This window comes from Pygocentrus nattereri, chromosome 11 (genome assembly GCF_015220715.1).
Source record: "Pygocentrus nattereri isolate fPygNat1 chromosome 11, fPygNat1.pri, whole genome shotgun sequence".
Lineage (NCBI taxonomy): Eukaryota > Metazoa > Chordata > Actinopteri > Characiformes > Serrasalmidae > Pygocentrus > Pygocentrus nattereri.
In genome coordinates this window covers 26,702,197-26,722,340 of record NC_051221.1, presented here as the reverse complement: position 1 = coordinate 26,722,340, position 20,144 = coordinate 26,702,197, and the positions used below count along the sequence as shown (strand labels likewise).

The following is a 20,144-nucleotide window of genomic DNA, read 5'->3' as shown; positions in this document are numbered from 1 at the left end:
AAGTACTCGATTAGTGGTCATACGTCCAGAGCCGTTTTATGAAGAGCCTGGCCACTTCCTGTCCCCCCGTTATATCAAAAACAGTACTGCTAATCAGCAGGGGGCGCCAGCGAGTGAGTCCTCAATGAATGGGAGTGAATGGAGCTCAACGGCTGAAAACGAAAAAATAGTTTCTAATCGCTCACACAGAACGTTTCTTTAACTTCGGAAAGTAGAAGGATGTATTTCACTAAAAAAGGTCAAGAAAACACCTATATATTTCCCTTTTTCTACAGCGAACGAGTTTTGGGCGGCGGTAGGCGGGCTTTACCGCTAGAGCGTGATGATTGATTGGCGAGCGGAGCAGCTCATGTTCGCGCTCACTGACGTCATGGACATACATGAGGCGCTGTTTTAAACTCCTATAACTCGAGTTTAAAAGCTCTTAAAATATAACAGCAGTGTTAAAATGTTTTATGATATTCCATCTTCAGGAAATTATTGCATTCTTTTACATTAAAAATGTTTAAGCGCTTATATGATTTTGCTCAAATGCTCCATATCAACCCAATTTTTGACTCGCTCGGGAGCGCCCTCTAGCGTTTGAGAAACACGGAAGATATTGGGGACTCTCCTCTCTACAAGTTCTCTGATACGACCTTAGTGAGAACACTCAAATCGGAATTCATGCGCCTTTTCCCCACTGCGCGTGCGCCTCATTCAGCTACCACGGCGGGAGCGCCGAACAGAAGCTAAAGCCAGTAAACGGTGGAAAAGCTCATTTCGCTTTCATCTCGCTTTAATAACGAACAGCAGAGAGTTGTTCCAAGTTAATTATCTACGCAGCAATGTTCTTATTCTGCTCCTCCTTCTGTTTGCTGTTAATATAGCAAGTTGTTCATTCATGTGGCGTTACCGGGGATGTGCGCATGCGAGTCATTTCAGGACGCAGGTTTGTTTACACCAATGACAGATTGGGGTCTGATACTTAAACAATTGCGAATTATTATGTTAGAGAGATCGGACCTCAGCTAAAAAATCGGATTTAAGCAATGGGGCTTGTAATGTGAGCGAGGCCTTAGTTGAGTTTTTTTTTCTTCATATTTTCAGTGCTTGAAATGGCAGTGTTGGCATTCTGAGTTTTTGCACATTTCCGGTAAACTTTATAAGTGACAAAGCAAATCAGTGCTAAACATAGTGATCTGTCAAATGTCTTGTATCGCTTTTATTCCTCAGTCAGTAAATGGCCATCAGCAGAGCAAACCGTGGAGGTTTAGACACACTAGGTGTGTGTTTAACTATTTGTAAGTGATTTAATGTATAGATAGATATTAACAATTAAAAGAAAAAAACATTTGGTTTATGGTGCCAGAGGCTAAGCAATCCACTGAAAAGGCTACACATAGAATATGTAGTTAGAAATGTCACTCAGTAATGTCATCTGAGTTTGTCATACACTAGAGGGCGCTCCTGAGCAAGTCAAAAATGAATTGCTTTATGTAGAGGTTTTGAGCAAAATCATAGTTTGTGAATGCTGAAACACTTAGAAAACACATTTAAAAATTCATTAATTTCTTGAACACAGAATAGCACAAAACATTTTAACACTGCTGTTATACTTTTGAGAGGTTTTGAACTCCAGTTACAGGACTTTGTAGCAGTACCTCATGTATGTGCATGATGTCAGTGAGCAAACCGCTTCACTCAGCCAGAATCGTGTAGAGATGGCCTAATCTGCATGACTCTGTCAACACTCAGTAGCAGTAATACCAGCCAGTCAACACTCAGTAGCAGTAATGCCAATCAATGAGCACTCAGTAGCAGTAATACCAGCCAGTAAACACTCAGTAGCAGTAATGCCAATCAATGAGCACTCAGTAGCAGTAATACCAGCCAGTCAACACTCAGTAGCAGTAATACCAGCCAGTCAACACTCAGTAGCAGTAATGCCAACCAATGAGCACTCAGTAGCATTCGGCATAAAACCTTTTTGCTGTAGAAAAAGGAAATATACAGATAACCTTTCTTTGCTTTTTAGTGAAATACATCCTTCTACTTTTTCTAAAATTAGAGACAGGTCCTGAAGAAATGATTAGAAACAATTTCAACGTTTCCTTTTAAGTCGTTCAGCTCCATTCATTCCATTCCATTCATTGAGGCGCCCTCTGCAGTATGTGGTTTTGACATTGCACTGTTTATGTATGAGAGAACGACACCTTGTGGGTGATTTGCACACTGCACAAACATGCTTTGCTTTTTGGGCGGGTAAGCCACGAGGTAGCGCAGACCATTACGCACCATATCCTAGCACTGACGGAGGTGTCCGGTGGCCTTTCTGGCATGTGTGCGAGCCGTTCTCGCTGCACAGTGAGCGTCACTCCTGAACCCCCTCTAGCGGATGACTACGTGCGGTACACTAGAGTGAACCGGGAACATTGCCCACTCGGAGGTGTCTGGAGCAACTTCGCTCTCACTTTCCAGGATTATCTATCCTTTCTCTTTCACACGCCTGCGACCCTAAGGAGCGAGCTGTTTTCGTGAGCCGTATATGAGAAGTTTGTTTAAGCTATCACGACATCACGTGGGCTGTTTGCACTGTGTAGAATGTCCAGTACAGCATGACCTCCTGCGCTGAATTAACTTTAACTCTCCTATTGTTCATTTGAGTCCAGCTGTATTTAGACTAGGACGAGGACTGGAGGTGCTTTTCATCACCTTAGGTGTTAAAGGTGCTTTGGGTTTTTGATATACACAATGAAAAAATAGTCCTTTGAATTTAGATGATTCAAATATGTCATGAATAAACATGAAAAGTGTGTTAGACCAACACAAGCATTTCTCTGAGATCATGTGCAGCCAGTTGCCCTATTTGAAGCTGATGTGTAGACCTGCACAGTTGTTTTTCTGTGTGTTATAGTATTTGTGGTGTTGGATAATTTATAGTCTTGGTGAGTGTTCAGCTAGAAAAGCCTGTTGAATAACTAATGAACTGGTGTGCTGTTGTAAAGCTGCATTTTCTACTGACGCGTTCTGGCGCCAGACAGATACGTGCGCCTGGTTTAAACAAGCATGAAGGGAAGTAGAGTGAGAAAACAGGCAGACAAAACGAGAAGAGGGGTTGAGCAACATGAGATCTGTCTCTGAAAGCTGGATTTCATACAGTCGTGTAGAGTTTATAATGTTTGACTAGTAATGTGTGTGCAGATTTGTACTGAATGACCCCTTCCACAGCGCTGTGATTAAACAGGGGAGTGAACTGTAAACATGTAGAAACTGTAAACACACACAGCCGAATGGCGTTACAAACCTTCTGTTTCTCCAGCGCTCATCTCTTTTCCCTATATGCACTCAAGCACTCATATCAGATTCAGTTTTGTCTTTTGTATTCGTGACTTATCAGGAACGTTCTCCCCGAGAACTCAAGCCTGTTCTTCGCGTTCTCGGTAATGAGAAACACTCCATCGGTCCAACCAGTTAAACTCCGAGACACCGTTAGCACGTCCACTTTTCACAAGTCTTGTAACTAAACTATAATTATTTTCACATTTCGTGCTCAGAATAGTTAATAATAAGCCTAAGTGTGGAGGGCAAGGCTACTGCAGGGGTAGGATAGAGAAAACACTGGGGCTGCGTCCAAAACCGAACCGCAGACAGAACAATATGTCAAGGCAGTGCACTACAATGAGTAGCACGTTCTAGTGCAGTGCGCTGTTTTGGACGCAGCCTGGCACTGTTTCTCTATGAGAGGACGACACCTTGTGGATGATTCACACACTGCACACATATGCGTTTTTTTAGGTGGATAAGCTACGAGGTATCGCAGATCATAGGCTAACACTGAAGGAGGAATCCGGTGGCCGTTGTTGCTACACAGTGAGTGTCGCTCCTGAACCCCCTCTAGCGGATGACTGCATGCGGTAAACTAGAGTGAACCAGGAACATTCCGCACTCGGCGAGGACGTAGCGGGAACCGAGAGGTGTCTGGAACAACTTCGCTGTCATTTTCAAGGGCTGCTGTCTAGACTTTCTCTGGTAAGGCGACACATGCGAGCTGTTTTCGTAAGCCGTGTATGCTCGTGTAACCCGTAGTTTGTTGCGTGTTTAAGCTCGCAGGAGATCACGTAGGCTGTGTGCACTGTATAGGGCCTATAGCACAATACAGTGTACAGTACAGCATGACCTCCTGCGCTGAATTGGCTTTAACTCTCCTAATGTTCATTTGGGCCCAGCTGGATTTAGACGAGGACGAGGATTGAATGTGCTTTTCATCACCTTAGGTGCTAAATAAGCATTGGGGCTTTTGAGGCGTTTGATGTGCACACTAAAAACAGTCCTAAAACAATTCAGATATGTCATGAATAAACACGAAAGAAAATGTGATAGACCAACACAGTTATTTCCAGAAGTCCTTTGAAATCATGTGCAACTAGTTTTCATTGTTTCATGTTTGAATCATGAAGCTTTTTCAGTCTACACTGATGTGTAGACATACACAGTTGTTTTTCTCTGTGTTATAGTATTTATGGTGTGGGATAATTTATAATCTTGGTGATTGTTTAGCTACACGATACAAGCCTGTTGAGTAACTCATGAATTCATGAACTCACCATGAACTGGTGTGCTGTTGTGAAGCTGTACTTTTTTTGGCGCAAGACAATGAGCTATGTGTACCTAGTTTAAACAGCAATGAAGGGAAATGAGGAAATTGGAAAAGACAAATGACACAAGGGACTGAGCAGCATGAGATCTGTCTCTGAATGCTTAATTCCATATAGTCATAAAGAGTTTTCCGATACTTGACTAATGATGTGCCTGTGATTGAATGACCATCCACAGTGCTGTAATGGTTAAGAGGGGAGAGGAGTTAACTGTAAACATATAGACTGTTCCATGGTGGTATTGTAAGACTTTCTCATTTCTGAAGGTTATAAAAGAAAAAAGTTAAAGTTGGACTGTCTCCTTCATCCTCTCCTCTTGGGCAGTGTTCATTCTGGCTGTACCCTGCCGAGAATCATGTTGGTTTCTACCATTAGTTAGTAACAGCATTTTGTGTTTGGGTTGATATCACAGTGTAAAAGACTCTTAATTGTTTAACAGGAAACTATAAAGTCAATTCCTGTTAGAAATCAACTCCTTCAGGTTTCAGTCCATTTAGGTGTAATAGGTTTTTTTTTTGCTGCAGGGTCAGTTATCCAATGAAACTCAATTATGAAGCATCTCTCAAAGTCATGGTGGCTCAGCAGTAACTCCTCATTGCTAAACTGGAATATTTTAGCTTAAAGGAGTAGGAAGCAGCACATGTGACCTTTACAGCACTACAGGTTTGGCAGCCTTCCAAACAGATGATATGCAAGATGTTCAGTTCTCCAGAGGAACAAGAGACGCATGTTATGGCTTGCTGGTTGTAAGCTGATTCACAGAACATGAAAGCTGTGTGGCTTTCCTCATGTTGACTCCAGTGTAGAGGAACCCTACACACTGCTCTCTACATGGAGTCGATATCTATATGCAACAAGCTTTTCATTTGCCTTTCTCTTACTTTTTCCTAGATCATACTATAGGACCATGGCTGCAGTGTTAGCTTCACCTCTGGCTCCCATTAGGAAAGGCAGCAGAGTGTTTTTTTCTTTAAACTCCTACTTTCACTGCAGCAGTGGACTGGCCTCCAAAGAGCACTACAAGATCGTTGTGCTTGGGGGCGGAAGTGGTGGCATTACGATGGGGGCTCGCATGAAAAGGAAAGTCGGTGCAAAGAAAGTGGCCATCGTGGAACCCAGTGAGGTATGGAGCCTAAGGCCTCTCCAGTATAATTGAATAGTTACGACATTTTAAGTTTTATTTGAGGTTTTCATAGACTGTATTAGCTCAAAAAAACATGCAATATATGTATTTAATTTTTTTTTTTCAATACGTGGATTAAGTAAAACAATACACATTGAAATATATTTTTTTCAACAGTTTAGCTTTTCAGTTTACTTTTGGTAATACATATGTGGATGTAATATTTTTATTTATGTGGAAATTATATATACATATACATATATCATGTCATAACATGATAATTAAAGTATGTATGAAGTGCAGTAATAACTCATTTCACTTTGTTTCAGATGCATTATTACCAGCCCATTTGGACATTGGTTGGAGCAGGAGCTAAAAGCATTAACTCTTCTGGACGTCCCACTGCTAGTGTGATGCCTTCTGGAGTGAAATGGTTCAAGTCCAGGGTCACGAAGATTGACCCTAAGAACAACACTGTCTCCACAGACTCTGGCAAAGAAGTAAGCCCTTATGGGATTAAACATCTAACTTTGTGAGTGACCAACCTTACTTACACAAGAACCAGATATCTTATCTATGTTACTGGCAATGTGATTGCCAAATTCTTGTGGTTAAACAATAAAGATTGTGGTGTTGTTTCTATAATTACATAGGTGTGGCTGGTCAGCAGGGTTATTTAACTTACTGGAATAATGTTGAAAGGCAATAGGACAAAGTTACATAAGATGTAATTTTGTGCATAAAATTTTCAGTTAATAAAATATTGTATGTGCAAACTACATGACATACATTCAAATTCATTCTACGGTCTGTCTTTTTTAGCTTTCCTATGACTATCTGATCATAGCTCTTGGCCTCCAGCTTCACTACGAGAAGGTAACTTTTGTACACTGCTTGTAAAATATTTGTTGAAATGTGCACTTTTCCCATGTGAAGGTCTGAGCCTGTATAATTACCCTTTTCCTGTCTGCTAGTGTGCGGATGTGGTATAGTGTGCAGATGTCCGTATGTTTATAGAAAGACTGGGCATTAAACAGTAAAGGAAGTAAAACTGCAATAAAAACACCATTGTATACCATAGCATAGTTTAAACAGTTATCCTTTAATACAACCCCAATTCCAATGAAGTTGGGACGTTGTGTAAAACATAAATAAAAACAGAATATGATGATTTGCAAATCCTTTTCAATCTATATTCAATTGAATACACTACAAAGACAAGATATTTAATGTTCAAACAGATAAACTTTATTGTTTTTTGCAAATCTTCACTCATTTTGAATTTGATGCCTGCAACACATTCCAAAGAAGTTGGGACAGGGACATGTTTACCACTGTGTTACATCACCTTTCCTTTTAACAACACTCAATAAACATTTGGGAACTGAGGACACTAATTATTGAAGCTTTGTAGGTGGAATTCTTTCCCATTCTTGCTTGATGTACAACTTCAGTTGCTCAACAGTCCGGGGTCTCCGTTGTCCTATTTTGCGCTTCATAATGCGTCACACATTTTCAATGGGAGACAGGTCTGGAATGCAGGCAGGCCAGTCTAGTACCCACACTCTTTTACTACGAAGCCATGTTGTTGTAACACATGGAGAATGTGGCTTGGCGTTGTCTTGCTGAAATAAGCAGGAACGTCCCTGAAAAAGACGTTGCTCGGATGGCAGCATATGTTGCCCCAAAACCTGTATGGTTTTTAATGCAGTGCCACCTGAGGGATCGAAGGTCACGGGCATTCAATGTTGGTTTTCTGCCTTGCCGCTTACTTGCAGAGATTTCTCCAGACTCTCTGAATCTTTTGATGATATTATGGACTGTAGATGATGAAATCCCTAAATTCCTTGCAATTGCACATTGAGAAACATTGATCTCAACAATGTTGTTCACAAAGTGGTGAACCTCGCCCCATCCTTGCTTGTGAACGACTGAGCCTTTCAGGGATGCTCCCTTTACACCCACTCATGACACTCAACTGTATACATTTAACCTGCTCACCTGTGGAATGTTCCAAACAGGTGTTTTTTGAGCATTCCTCAACTTTCCCAGTCTTTTGTTGCCCCTGTCCCAACTTCTTTGGAACGTGTTGCAGGCATCAAATTCAAAATGAGTGAATATTTGCAAAAAAACTATAAAGTTTATCTGTTTGAACATTAAATATCTTGTCTTCGTAGTGTATTCAATTGATTATAGATTGAAAAGGATTAGCAAATAATCGTATTCTGTTTTTGTTTATGTTTTACACAACGTCCCAACTTCATTGGAATTGGGGTTGTACTATATTATGTGTTCCCAAAACATGCCAGTTTTGCCTATGACCTCTCTTACTTTTAGTGGTGAGTGACTCACACAATTATTATAATACATGTTCAATGTTTGAAGTTTTTTGGACAGTATGAATCACTTCTATCTTGAATAGAACACATTCATAGAACACATAGTGGACTAGAATTGCATTAAGAGCAGGGCTGAACAATTTGGAGAAAATGTCAAATTGTAATTTTTTTTTCGCCAAAATTGCAATTATCTTTATTTTTTTTTGCCCAAAATACCACTATAAGCACTTTTTCTGGCTTGAGGCTGAATGCGGAACGTAGTTCACCAGACTGCCAGTTGTCAGTGGTTATGGTTGTGATGTGTGGGTGTTTGGTTGCCTCTGATTGGTAGGACTCATCTACAAGCAGCTTAAGAGCTCTCTAATATTAGGAATTTTCCCACTTGAACTTAAGACATTTTGGTTAATAATAAAGGCTATAATACAAATTGCAATTTCTCAAAATTGTGCTTCATCAATTTGCAATGTTGAAATAAAAGCTATTAATCTTTCAGTGTTAGCTAGGAGATACGTAACATTTATATCTGTAAGGTTACAAATGCAATAAAATGCAGATTTTCTAGAGTACAATAAATACATAATGAAATATCAGTTTGAAATATTGGTGAAATTTAAACATTTGCCTGATGCTGATAATTTGTTTAAGCAGTTTCATTTCATTTAATATGAATACGATTATGATAAATTCTTTCTCTCTAGTCAACATGTACATCCACAGTGACAAACCTGACCAGTGTTTTAGCATCCTGCCTGTACACATCAGCTCCCTCTGCAAGAACACCAAGCTCACTGATTTAAGAAGATAATCAGAATAGTTGTTTTGTTTTTCACATCTGAAATTAACTGATTGTGCTTTTATTGAATGCCAGATCAAAGGCCTACCAGAAGGGTTTCAGCATCCTAAGATTGGCTCAAACTACTCACTACAAACGGTTGAGAAGACGTGGAATGCATTACGTAACTTCAAGGAGGGAAATGCTATTTTTTCTTTTCCTAACACTCCAGTGAAATGTGCAGGGGCTCCACAGAAGATAATGTACCTTTCTGAAGCCTACTTGAGAAAGGTGCATATACATATGTGTATGTTGTCTTGATTATACTTGTATTATTATTTGCAGTTCTTAAAATGTTCACAAGAACATTGATGCTAGAGACATAACATGAATGGTATTGCGGCCCGTATGTTAATACTAAAGACTAATTAATACAGTGTTCATATGTTCATGGCTGCAATTATCAATATATGTACAGTTGTATGCGAAAGTTTGAACACCCCCAGCCAAATGACCTGTTTTGTTCATTTTGAACAGTAAAGTGAAAATAATTTGACATATCATCTACAGGGAACATACATAGATGAGACATTTTTCAGCAAATTTTAGTGTGCAGTTTTTAATTTGTTACATCGGGCACGGTGGCGTGGTGGGTAGCGCTGTCGCCTCACAGCAAGGAGGGCCTGATGCCGGTAATGTAATGTAAATGTAATGCAAATTGAGTTTAACATATTAGAAAAAAATACAAATATAAAATATGCCATAATTTTTGCACAGATCACATTTTATGTCATACATTCAGCAAATAACCAGTAATCGTGCATTACAATGTGCAGAAGTGTGTTCTCTGTAGAGGATGTGTTGTATCACTTTAATGTACAAAATAAGTGAAAATGTAATTTCATTGGGGTGCCCAAACATTTGCTTACATAAATTAAGTGGTTGTATTTAAGGATGTATAAATGTAGCAATCCTTTTGAACTGGAAATTACATAATAATATTCTGAAATGTTTGCCTTAAAAGACAGGAAAGAGGTCCAAAGCCAACATTATCTACAACACTTCATTGCCAGTGTTGTTTGGAGTTAAGAAATATGCTGATGCCTTATGGGAAATTGTGAAAAGTCGGGACTTGAATGTAAACCTTAGACACAACCTCATTGAAGTCAGACCAGACAAACGGGAAGCTGTATTCGAGAACCTTGACAATCCTGGAGAGACTAAAATTTTTGAGGTAAAGAGGAGCCAATCGCTTGATTTGCCGAAGGGTCAGTATGCTTTGGCTCATTGTCCTGTCTTGCCTGTTATTAGTATGAGATGCTCCATGTTACTCCTCCTATGGGTCCACCTTCAGTGCTGAAAGGCTCCTCACTGGAGGACGAGGCCGGCTGGCTTGATGTAAATAAGGATACCCTTCAGCACAAGACGTATGATAATGTTTTTGGAATTGGAGACTGCACCAATGTACCAACATCCAAAACTGCAGCTGCTGTGGGTAAGCCATATGTGAATGCTGCTTGTGCTGTGATTGCGTCATCTTGTGTGTAAATTTGTTTTGTCCTAACAGAAAAGTCACATATTTTACTTGTGAAATGTGCGAAAACTGAAAGTTGTTTTTACACATTTTTCTTTTCTTTTTTTACTTGTAGTGGATGAGGATGATATTGCTAAAAATGTTAATTTATAGCACACAACTAAAATCTTTCCAGCACAGTAGTGGCTACTTCTGTGAAAGTTTTTTACATATCCATGACCTGAACAAGCTTAACTGCTGCTGGCCATTGGTATACGTTAACTAAATGATGTGTCATTAGAAGAATGACATCAAATGACTCTTTTCCAGCTGCACAGTCTGCTGTACTTGACAGGACCATTACCAAAGTAATGAAGAAGGACAAGCCTGATAAAAAGGTGAGCTTGATTTGGGTTGAATAGTTATTCCTTGACCAAATTTTCCTAAATTCTAGTTCTCATTTATTTTGTGATTAATGTGAAAAATGTGTCCCACTCACAGTATGATGGCTACACCTCCTGTCCTTTGGTGACAAGCTACAACACAGTTATCTTGGCAGAGTTTGATTATAATGGACAGCCTTTAGAGACCTTCCCTGTGGATCAGGGCAAAGAAAGCAGAATAATGTATCACATGAAAGCCGACCTGATGCCCCACCTGTACTGGCATGGTCTTCTCAAGTGAGTATACTGGTCACATTGTTTTAGATTACAGAGAGCCTGTCTCAAAGCAATCTGTGTACCCTGTATCTCCCCATGTGATCTCAGAGCTGTTAGTAGTGAGGGGGATTGCTTCATGTAAAACATTTCACTGTTAGTGCTGCTTAGCAAAATTGGATTACCACTTTTCATATTCTTAGCATATCCTTGCTAAATGGGATTTGATGATACTTTTGATTGCAAAAATGCAAAAAATACAATGCAAAAATATGGAGGACGACCATACAAATGTCAATAGCAAAATGTATTTCGTCAACAATACATAATTATATACAGTTATGTGTACAAATTTTAGGCACCCAAGCACATTGCTTCAAAACATTTATCTGGGCACTTAATGTGTTTTTGCAAGTAAAGTACCATAGATCATGATAGATTAATGCAAATGAACACAGCATAAATACAGTAAAAAAGAAACAAATATTTCCTATTTTCAAAAAAAAAAAAGTAACATCTTGTCAGCTGGTTAGAAGAATAAACTTTGGTTCGTAATGTCTTCTAGACACCACAGTTTTGTTAAACTCCATCATCAGCACACTTGATTTAACATAATGAAGTCTAGCCAAACTGGGTGTTGGATGATAACTACAAATAATACAGCTGTAATGAATATAGTTAACACTGTCAATTACAAGATTTTTCCAGGGTCATCTTCTCATGTGTAGAACTGTAAAATGTTAAATGTTGGCGCTGCACAAAAAAACAAAAAACATTGTTATTACAGTTACAGCTCTGCTTTTATCCTAGCAACCGGCTAAGTATTGTAATCAGCGATTGGTAGGTTTATCTGATAAACAAGCTATGTGTACATAATAAACTGTCAAATCTGTGCCACATTAAGATCTGTTTGCAGATGGATCCTTCTCACTCAGTGTAGTATCTTACTATTATATATTCTTTTGCTTTGATGTGTCGCAGACATGACCAAGAAGTAGTGCAGCTAGGTTAACCATGACAGCTGAAGTTTAAAAAGATATTTCTCTGTTCTCAGTGTTCTCTCAACAAACAATTGTGTTTCCATGTCATCCACAGAGCAGCACATAATTTATCATGTGTAGATGAAGACGACTGCCCCTTATCTAACATTAACTAATAAATTAATCTAGCATTAGCTCATCTGCTGATTTACTACTTATTGTATTAATGGTATTCATAATTGTTCTATTCTAATGTTAGCTGAGTAAATAAACTCTTACTGACCAGATACACTGCTTTTTAATTTGTATTTTCTTGGGTGCCTAAAACTTTGCATACAAAACTATATTAAGGAATCGCCAGTAACTCTACCTCCACCTGCAGTGCAAGATGTTTCTTGTAGTGACAGAAAGATGAGCAGTGTGAAGGCTGAGTGCAGTTCGAAATCATTTGTTGCCCAAGCAGTCTAACTTTTTCAAAGTGACTTTTGGGGTTAAAGCAATGAATGATTTGCAGTGAAGGAAGAGTTTGAGACAGGGCCAGAAACTTCATGTCACTTATTGTAATTTTGCATAAAACATGATCTTCTTCATTTTCTTCCTCTAATGTATGTTTTTCTTTTTTGTTGTTAAAGGGGTCTTTGGGGAGGCCCAGGTCCATACAGAAAACTCATGCATCTTGGGATGAAATAGAATCTGCTAGAAAGCAAAGGCTTCCGAAAGGAATCAGCATCACTAATATGAGTTGAATGTACATTCTACTAAGCTTTGTAATGTTGTTGGTGCTTTTGTGTGAGGATTGGAGGCCCATTATTATGATTGTTTATTTTTCTTCTGAAATGCAGTGTGTATGTGTACTAAAAAGTTGAAATAGAAATCCTTACAGCCAACAACCTGCATTAATAATAAACAAATTATTGCGGTTGTACAATTCCAATTCCAATGAAGTTGGGACGTTGTGTAAAACATAAATAAAAACAGAATACGATTTGCAAATCCTTTTCAACCTATATTCAATTGAATACACTACAAAGACACGATATTAAATGTTCAAACGGATAAACTTTATTTATCTGTTTTTTGCAAATATTCACTCATTTTGAATTTGATGCCTGCAACACGTTCCAAAGAAGTTGGGACAATGGCAACAAAAGACTGGGAAAATTGAGGAATGTTCAAAAAACACCTGTTTGGAACATTCCACAGGTGAACAGGTTAATTGGAAACAGGTGAGTGTCATGATTGGGTATAAAGGGAGCATCCCTGAAAGGCTCAGTCGTTCACAAGCAAGAACGGGGCAAGGTTCACCACTTTGTGAACAACTGCGTGAGCAAATAGTCGAACAGTTTAAGAATAATGTTTCTCAACGTGCATTTGCAAGGAATTTAGGGCTTTCATCATCTACAGTCCATAATATCATCAAAAGATTCAGAGAATCTGGAGAAATCTCTGCAAGTAGGCGGCAAGGCAGAAAACCAACATTGAATGCCTGTGACCTTCGATCCCTCAGGCGGCACTGCATTAAAAAGCGACATCATTCTGTAATGGATATTACCACATGGGCTCAGGAACACCGCTGGCTTCTCTGGGCCTGAGTTCATCTGAGATGGACTGATGCAAAGTGGAAAAGTGTGCTGTGGTCTGACGAGTCCACATTTCAAATCATTTTGGGAAATCATGGACGTCGTGTCCTCTGGGCCAAAGAGGAAAAGGACTGTCCGGACTGTCCGCGCAGAGTTCAAAAGCCAGCATCTCTGATGGTGTGGGGGTGTGTTAGTGCCCATAACATTGGTAACTTGCACATCTGTGAAGGCACCATTAACGCTGAAAGGTACATAAAGGTTTTGTAGCAACATATGCTGCCATCCAAATAACGTCTTTTTCAGGGACGTCCCTGCTTATTTCAGCAAGACAATGCCAAGCCACATTCTGCACGTGTTACGACAGCGTGGCTTCATAGTAAAAGAGTGCGGGTATTAGACTGGCCTGCCTGCAGTGCAGACATGTCTCCCATTGAAAATGTGTGGCACATTATGAAGCACAAAATACGACAACGGAGACCCTGGACTGTTGAGCAACTGAAGTTGTACATCAAGGAAGAATGGGAAAAAATTCCACCTGCAAAGCTTCAACAATTAGTGTCCTCAGTTCCCAAAAGCTTATTGAGTGTTCTTAAAAGGAAAGGTGATGTAACACAGTGGTAAACATGCCCCTGTCAAAATCAGTGCCCAAATTCAAAATCAGTGAATATTTGCAAAAAACAATAACATTTATCAGTTTGAACATTAAATATCTTGTCTTTGTAGTGTATTCAATTGAATATAGGTTGAAAAGGATTTGCAAATCATCGTATTCTGTTTTTATTTATGTTTTACACAATGTCCCAACTTAATTGGAATTGGGGTTGTGAAATCAGCTTTGAGCTAACTTACCAAGCCAAGCATTTAAATTCTAAAGTGAATGCTATAAATGTTAGATGAAAAATATTATAACTGATTTTTATATGTACCAGTTTGTAAAATTGTTCAGCTTGTTCTGTCGATTCAACATAATCTTCAGCAACTTTTCCAATATAATGAGCAGTTTTTAGCTTCAGGTATTTTAATTTAATGGACCACCAGTTACTATTCTCATTGAGGTGACAACCGGGGAAGTGTCTCCAAGCCATTCTTCATCAAATGAACTGTTATTATGGCTCCCATAGGGACCAATTCATTTTAAGCTGTCATCATTGTGAATGTTTACTTGTCGGTTTATGTGTTTGGATGGTATTGGATCACATCTGAAAATGTGATTTGCAGATGCTGTTGGTTGCCACTTGTGGTTTAATGTACTTTATTCTTTGCAGAGGAGCTTTAGGAAACACCTATTACAAATATAAACTGAATATATTTCAGCATACATTTATCTGATTTGCTTACATATGAATCTGAATGAGAGTGTCTGACCCTGTTAAGCCCTCATAAACTTTTGATCTACAAACCCAATTCCACAGTTTGGACAGTATGTAAAATTCAAATAAAAATGAAGCAGTGATATATAAATCTACTTTGACCTGTATTTAAAGAAAAGCAGTAAAAAGACATGATAGTGAATGTTTTTATTAATTTCTTAATAAATATACGCTCATTCTTGAATTGATGTCTACAACACATTCCAAAAAAAGTTGGGACAGGGTTCAATTTGAGACTAGGAAGATTGTGAAATCTTAAACACAAACATCTTAAACAGATGATGCACTCATGCTTGGATAAAAGGAGCATCCAGGAAGAGTCTAGCCCTTTATGAGCAAGGATGGCCAAGGCTCAACCAAAAAATGCATTTAAAAAACCCATCAGTTTTACCCTTGGCTATGTGATAGTGACATTGTAAAAAAAGGACTATAGCTTTTCTTCCATGATGGACATTAAAGCTGTGGTTTTATGCATATAATAATGTGTATTAAAAATAAGGTGTCTAATTTTAAGAAAATGAATGAATATTAATTACTGAAACAAAAGTATTCAGACAGACTCATGCATTAAATAATTTACTAATCGGATGTTTACAACTCTGTGTATGGTGATAGACTAAATTTTCTTTGATCTTTTGAAAGAGTGTGATGTAGAAAGTAAACAAAAATGTTTAAAAATGTATAATTTAGTCCCCAGTTTATACATGGAAACTAGACCAGTTTGAATGGGGTTTTTGTGACGTCATGGAAAACAGCATATTTACATACAGGTAAATCCGCCTATTCAGCCTACAGCAGTTTATCAAATCAAATCAAATCAAATTTATTTATATAGCGCTTTTTACAACTGATGTTGTCACAAAGCAGCTTTACAAAAATGGGAATCACAGCACAGAGAATCAGACAAAACACTGAACATAATATACAGAATATACAGAACCCCCGTGAGCGCTGAGGCAAGGAAAAACTCCCTCAGAGCTGGAGGAGGAAGAAACCTCGGGAGGACCAAGACTCACATCTAAAGGGGGGACCATCCTACCACTGGTCAGACAACTTATAAGTTAAACATTGAAAAGTCAATTTTACATCCACGCAGTTCTAATATATTCAGGTGTGTATAATCAACAGTGGAAACAATTAGAGTTCATATAGATTTGGATGTGATCTGTAGTGGAGAAGCTGCGTTCCAGAAACTTCCATCAGTCTGGTCAATCAGGGGGACAGGGGGACTTGAGGGTGGGACATCCATCAGTATTGGGCCGGACCGGTGGACAGTCAGTAACTCGGAGGAAGGAAAGATTTAGGAATTAGTTTAGACTGTATTTATGAAGAACAGAAAATGTAAAAAATTATCAGAGTGTGACTAATGACTCCGGCAGGTCTGAATATGACAGCCTAACTAAAGGGAGAGAGCCAGAAGGTAACATAGACACGGAGGCTCCCTGAGACACTGGCATTCACCCACTCCACCGTCCACAAACCTGAGTGACTGCATGTAGTGAGTGACAGCAGCACCAGCATCTCAGTTTACCCACAATTCACTATGTCCATGAACCCCTGGATCTGCAGCCTTATCTAAAGGGAATTAACATTAACTACCAAAAGCTAAACTAAACAAGTAAGTTTTTAGTCTAGACTTAAAGATTGAGACTGTGTCTGAGTCCCGAACATTATCGGGGAGATTATTCCAGAGTTGGGGTGCTTTATAAGAGAAAGCTCTTCCTCCTGCAGAGCTTCTCTGAATTTTGGGAACTACTAGGAAGCCAGCACCCTGTGATCTAAGTAATCGTGGTGGTTCATAATAGGAGATAAGGTCTCTCAGATACTCAGGAGCGAGCCCATGTAGGGCTTTATACGTTAACAGGAGAATTTTATAGTCTATGCGGAATTTGACTGGAAGCCAGTGAAGAGCTGATAGGACTGGACTAATATGGTCAAATTTTCTAGTTTTAGTAAGGACCCTGGCTGCAGCATTTTGAACTAGCTGAAGTTTATTTAAGTTACTGCTAGAACATCCTGACAGTAGCGCATTACAGTAGTCTAGCCTTGACGTAATGAAGGCATGTACTAATTTTTCTGCGTCATGTAAGGATAAAGCATTTCTTAGCTTGGCGATGTTACGGAGATGTAGAAAAGCTGTTTTAGTAACATTAGATATGTGTTTATCAAATGCTAGATCTGAATCTATGATAACGCCAAGATTTTTAGCTGTTGAACCAGGTGTGACTGAGAAGTCGGCCAGATTCAACATTAGGTGTGATAATTTATTTCTAGCAGCTTTAGGGCCTAATAGAAGAACTTCTGTTTTATCACTATTTAATAGAAGAAAGTTGTGTGACATCCATGATTTCACATCTTTTACGCAATCCTCCATTTTCTTTATTCTCTGTTTGTCATCAGGTTTGGCTGATATGAAGAGCTGCGTGTCGTCTGCATAACAATGAAAATTAACATTATGTTTTCTAATAACTTTGCCCAGGGGGAGCATGTATAACGTAAATAATAACGGTCCTAAGATAGAGCCTTGTGGAACTCCATATCTAACCTTTGTATAATTGGAGGGTATATTATTTACCCTCACAAACTGAAAACGATCGGTCAAGTATGATTTGAACCACGATAAGGCAGTTCCAGTTATACCGACCATTTTCTCTAATCTTTCTAGGAGGATATTATGATCTATTGTATCAAAAGCTGCGCTCAGATCAAGAAGTACCAGTAAAGAAACGCAGCCTTGGTCAGCGGCAAGAAGCAGATCATTTGTTATCTTAACTAGAGCTGTCTCAGTGCTATGATGAGGCCTAAATCCAGATTGGAATTTTTCATAGATCTGGTTTCTTTGCAGATAAGAGCCAAGTTGTTGGGCCACGGCCTTTTCTAAAATCTTAGAAATAAATGGTAAATTTGAAATAGGTCTATAGTTAGATAGTACACTAGGATCAAGATTTGGTTTCTTGATCAAAGGTTTAATTACTGCTAGTTTAAAGGCTTTGGGAACATACCCCAGGTTTAATGATGAGTTTACTATTGTTAATAGTGGTTTAATTATGTCTGGTAATACCTGTTTTAATAGTTTTGTGGGAACTGCATCAAGTGTACAGGTTGTGCAGTTTGATGAGGAGATAATTTTCTCCAGTTCTAAATGATGTAGTGGGTTAAAAACTTCCAACCTGACTTCGGTAGCTGGATTTTGTTCTATATCAGCCACACCAGATGACAGACAAGATGTGCTATTTATCTGTTGAACTTTGTCCCGAATATTTTCGATTTTATTATCAAAATAGTCCATAAAAGCATTGCTAGTGTGGATTGCTGGAATCTGAGGATCAGTACCTGCCTGATTTTTAGTCAGTTTAGAAATAACACTAAAGAGAACTCTAGGGTTGTTTTTATTAATCTCGATCTGAGAGGCCAGATACTCTGAGCGGGCTTTATTAATTTCTCTTCTATATTCAACAATACTGTCTTTCCAAGCAGAGTGGAATACCTGCCATTTTCGCTCAAAATTTCGTACTAATTGCTTTAAAGTACGAGTTTGGTCGTTATACCACAGCGCAAGTTTTTTCTGTCTCTCTTTTTTGTGTTTAAGTGGTGCTACACCATCTAAAGTAGACCGGAAGGTATTTTCTAAACAATCAGTTAGTTTGTCTAGTTCTGCTGGGTTACCTGGAGAGTACACTATGGTTGATAAATCAGGAAGGTTATCAGTAAATTGTTGAGCGGTAAAGGGCGTTATTGAACGTTTCATAGAGTAGCTGGGGGATGTACGTATATTATGACTAAGATGAAGTTTAAAAGAAATAAGATAATGATCTGAGATTACTGAGGTTTGAGAAAGAATATCTAGGTTATCTATGCTAACACCCAGGGTCAAAACCAGATCCAGAGTATGATTACAGTAATGCGTAGGTCCTGTTACATTTTGAGCAATACCAACTGAGTCTAGAATTGATGCAAAAGCCTTTTTTAATGAGTCATCAACTTTTTCAAAATGAATGTTGAAGTCTCCTACTATAATTACTTTATCACTACAAACTGCTAAATCTGCAGCGAAATCACTAAATTCTTTTAAAAATTCTACATAGGGTCCTGGTGGTCTGTAAATATTAATTAAAGAAAATGCATTCTGTTTTGTAATTGGATTAATTATATTGATGTAAAGAAGCTCAAAAGAAGTGAAATTATCATAGTGTTTCTGATTGACAGCTAGGGAATTTCTAAAAATTATGCAGACCCCGCCTCCTCTACCGGACGATCTGGGGTTGTGTATATAATTATAGCCTGCAGGGGTGGCTTCGTTTAATGCTAAATATTCATCGGGTCTAATCCAGGTTTCAGTGAGGCACAACACATCAAATTTCTGATCAGTTATGATTTCATTCACTATTACTGCTTTTGAATTTAGAGATCTTATGTTAAGTAAACCAATCTTTAGTTTTGAAGTGCTAGTGCTACAGTCTGGATATGATTGTTTAATATACGTTAGGTTATTTAGATTTACTGTTTGAGTTTTTTGACATTTATGTTTGACTCGGGGGACAGACACAGTCTGAATACATTGGTATCTAGGTAACGTCTCTTTGCAGCTCACAGACGGTCGGTTAAGCCTCTCTGTCTGCGGCCTGGTCCCGGCTCCGGTTTGTCAGCAGCTTCTAAGGCTACTGCTACTCTGCCGACTAACTAAGAGACTATGTGCTATGCTGCACGAAAGTAAGGCAGCACCATCCCGCGTGGGGTGGACACCATCCCTACCTAAAAGACCAGGCTTGCCCTCAAACATTAGCCAGTTGTCTATAAAGCCCACATGATTGTCCGTACACCACTTGGACATCCAGCGGTTCAGCGAAGAAAGCCTGCTGTAAGCTTCATCGCCACGCCTCATTGGGATGGGGCCAGAACAGATTAGCTCCACCCATTCACGGTGAAGTAGTAAGAAGTGTTTCAGCCTGAACTGCTTTTCGAATTTGGCACAAACAGGCCAGCCAATCGGAACTGAGCTCATTTATGTATATCGGTCTTAAAGGAACAGTGACTGGGAAAAATCCTGTTTAATTCCAAGAGATAAGGAGAGGCTGGGAAATGGTCATGTAAAAATTAATTACGACATTTTGTTGTTTGTATGTTTTTGGTTAAACAAAAACACAAAAAATGTTCAAAGTGGATCTCATTGAAAA

The 20,144-nt window shown here is 38.9% G+C and overlaps 1 protein-coding gene across 1 annotated transcript; it reads left to right on the top strand.

Moving 5' to 3' along the window:
• Nucleotides 1-3,783: 3,783 nt before the first annotated feature.
• Nucleotides 3,784-12,954, top strand: sqor (sulfide quinone oxidoreductase). The gene is made up of 10 exons (XM_017708308.2): nt 3,784-4,011; nt 5,529-5,760; nt 6,090-6,260; nt 6,583-6,636; nt 8,968-9,162; nt 9,896-10,105; nt 10,183-10,366; nt 10,715-10,782; nt 10,886-11,064; nt 12,653-12,954. The coding sequence occupies exons 2-10, from the start codon at nt 5,545-5,547 to the stop codon at nt 12,708-12,710; spliced, it is 1,335 nt and encodes a 444-aa protein (XP_017563797.1). The 5' UTR covers nt 3,784-4,011; nt 5,529-5,544; the 3' UTR covers nt 12,711-12,954.
• The last annotated feature ends 7,190 nt before the right edge of the window (nt 12,955-20,144 follow it).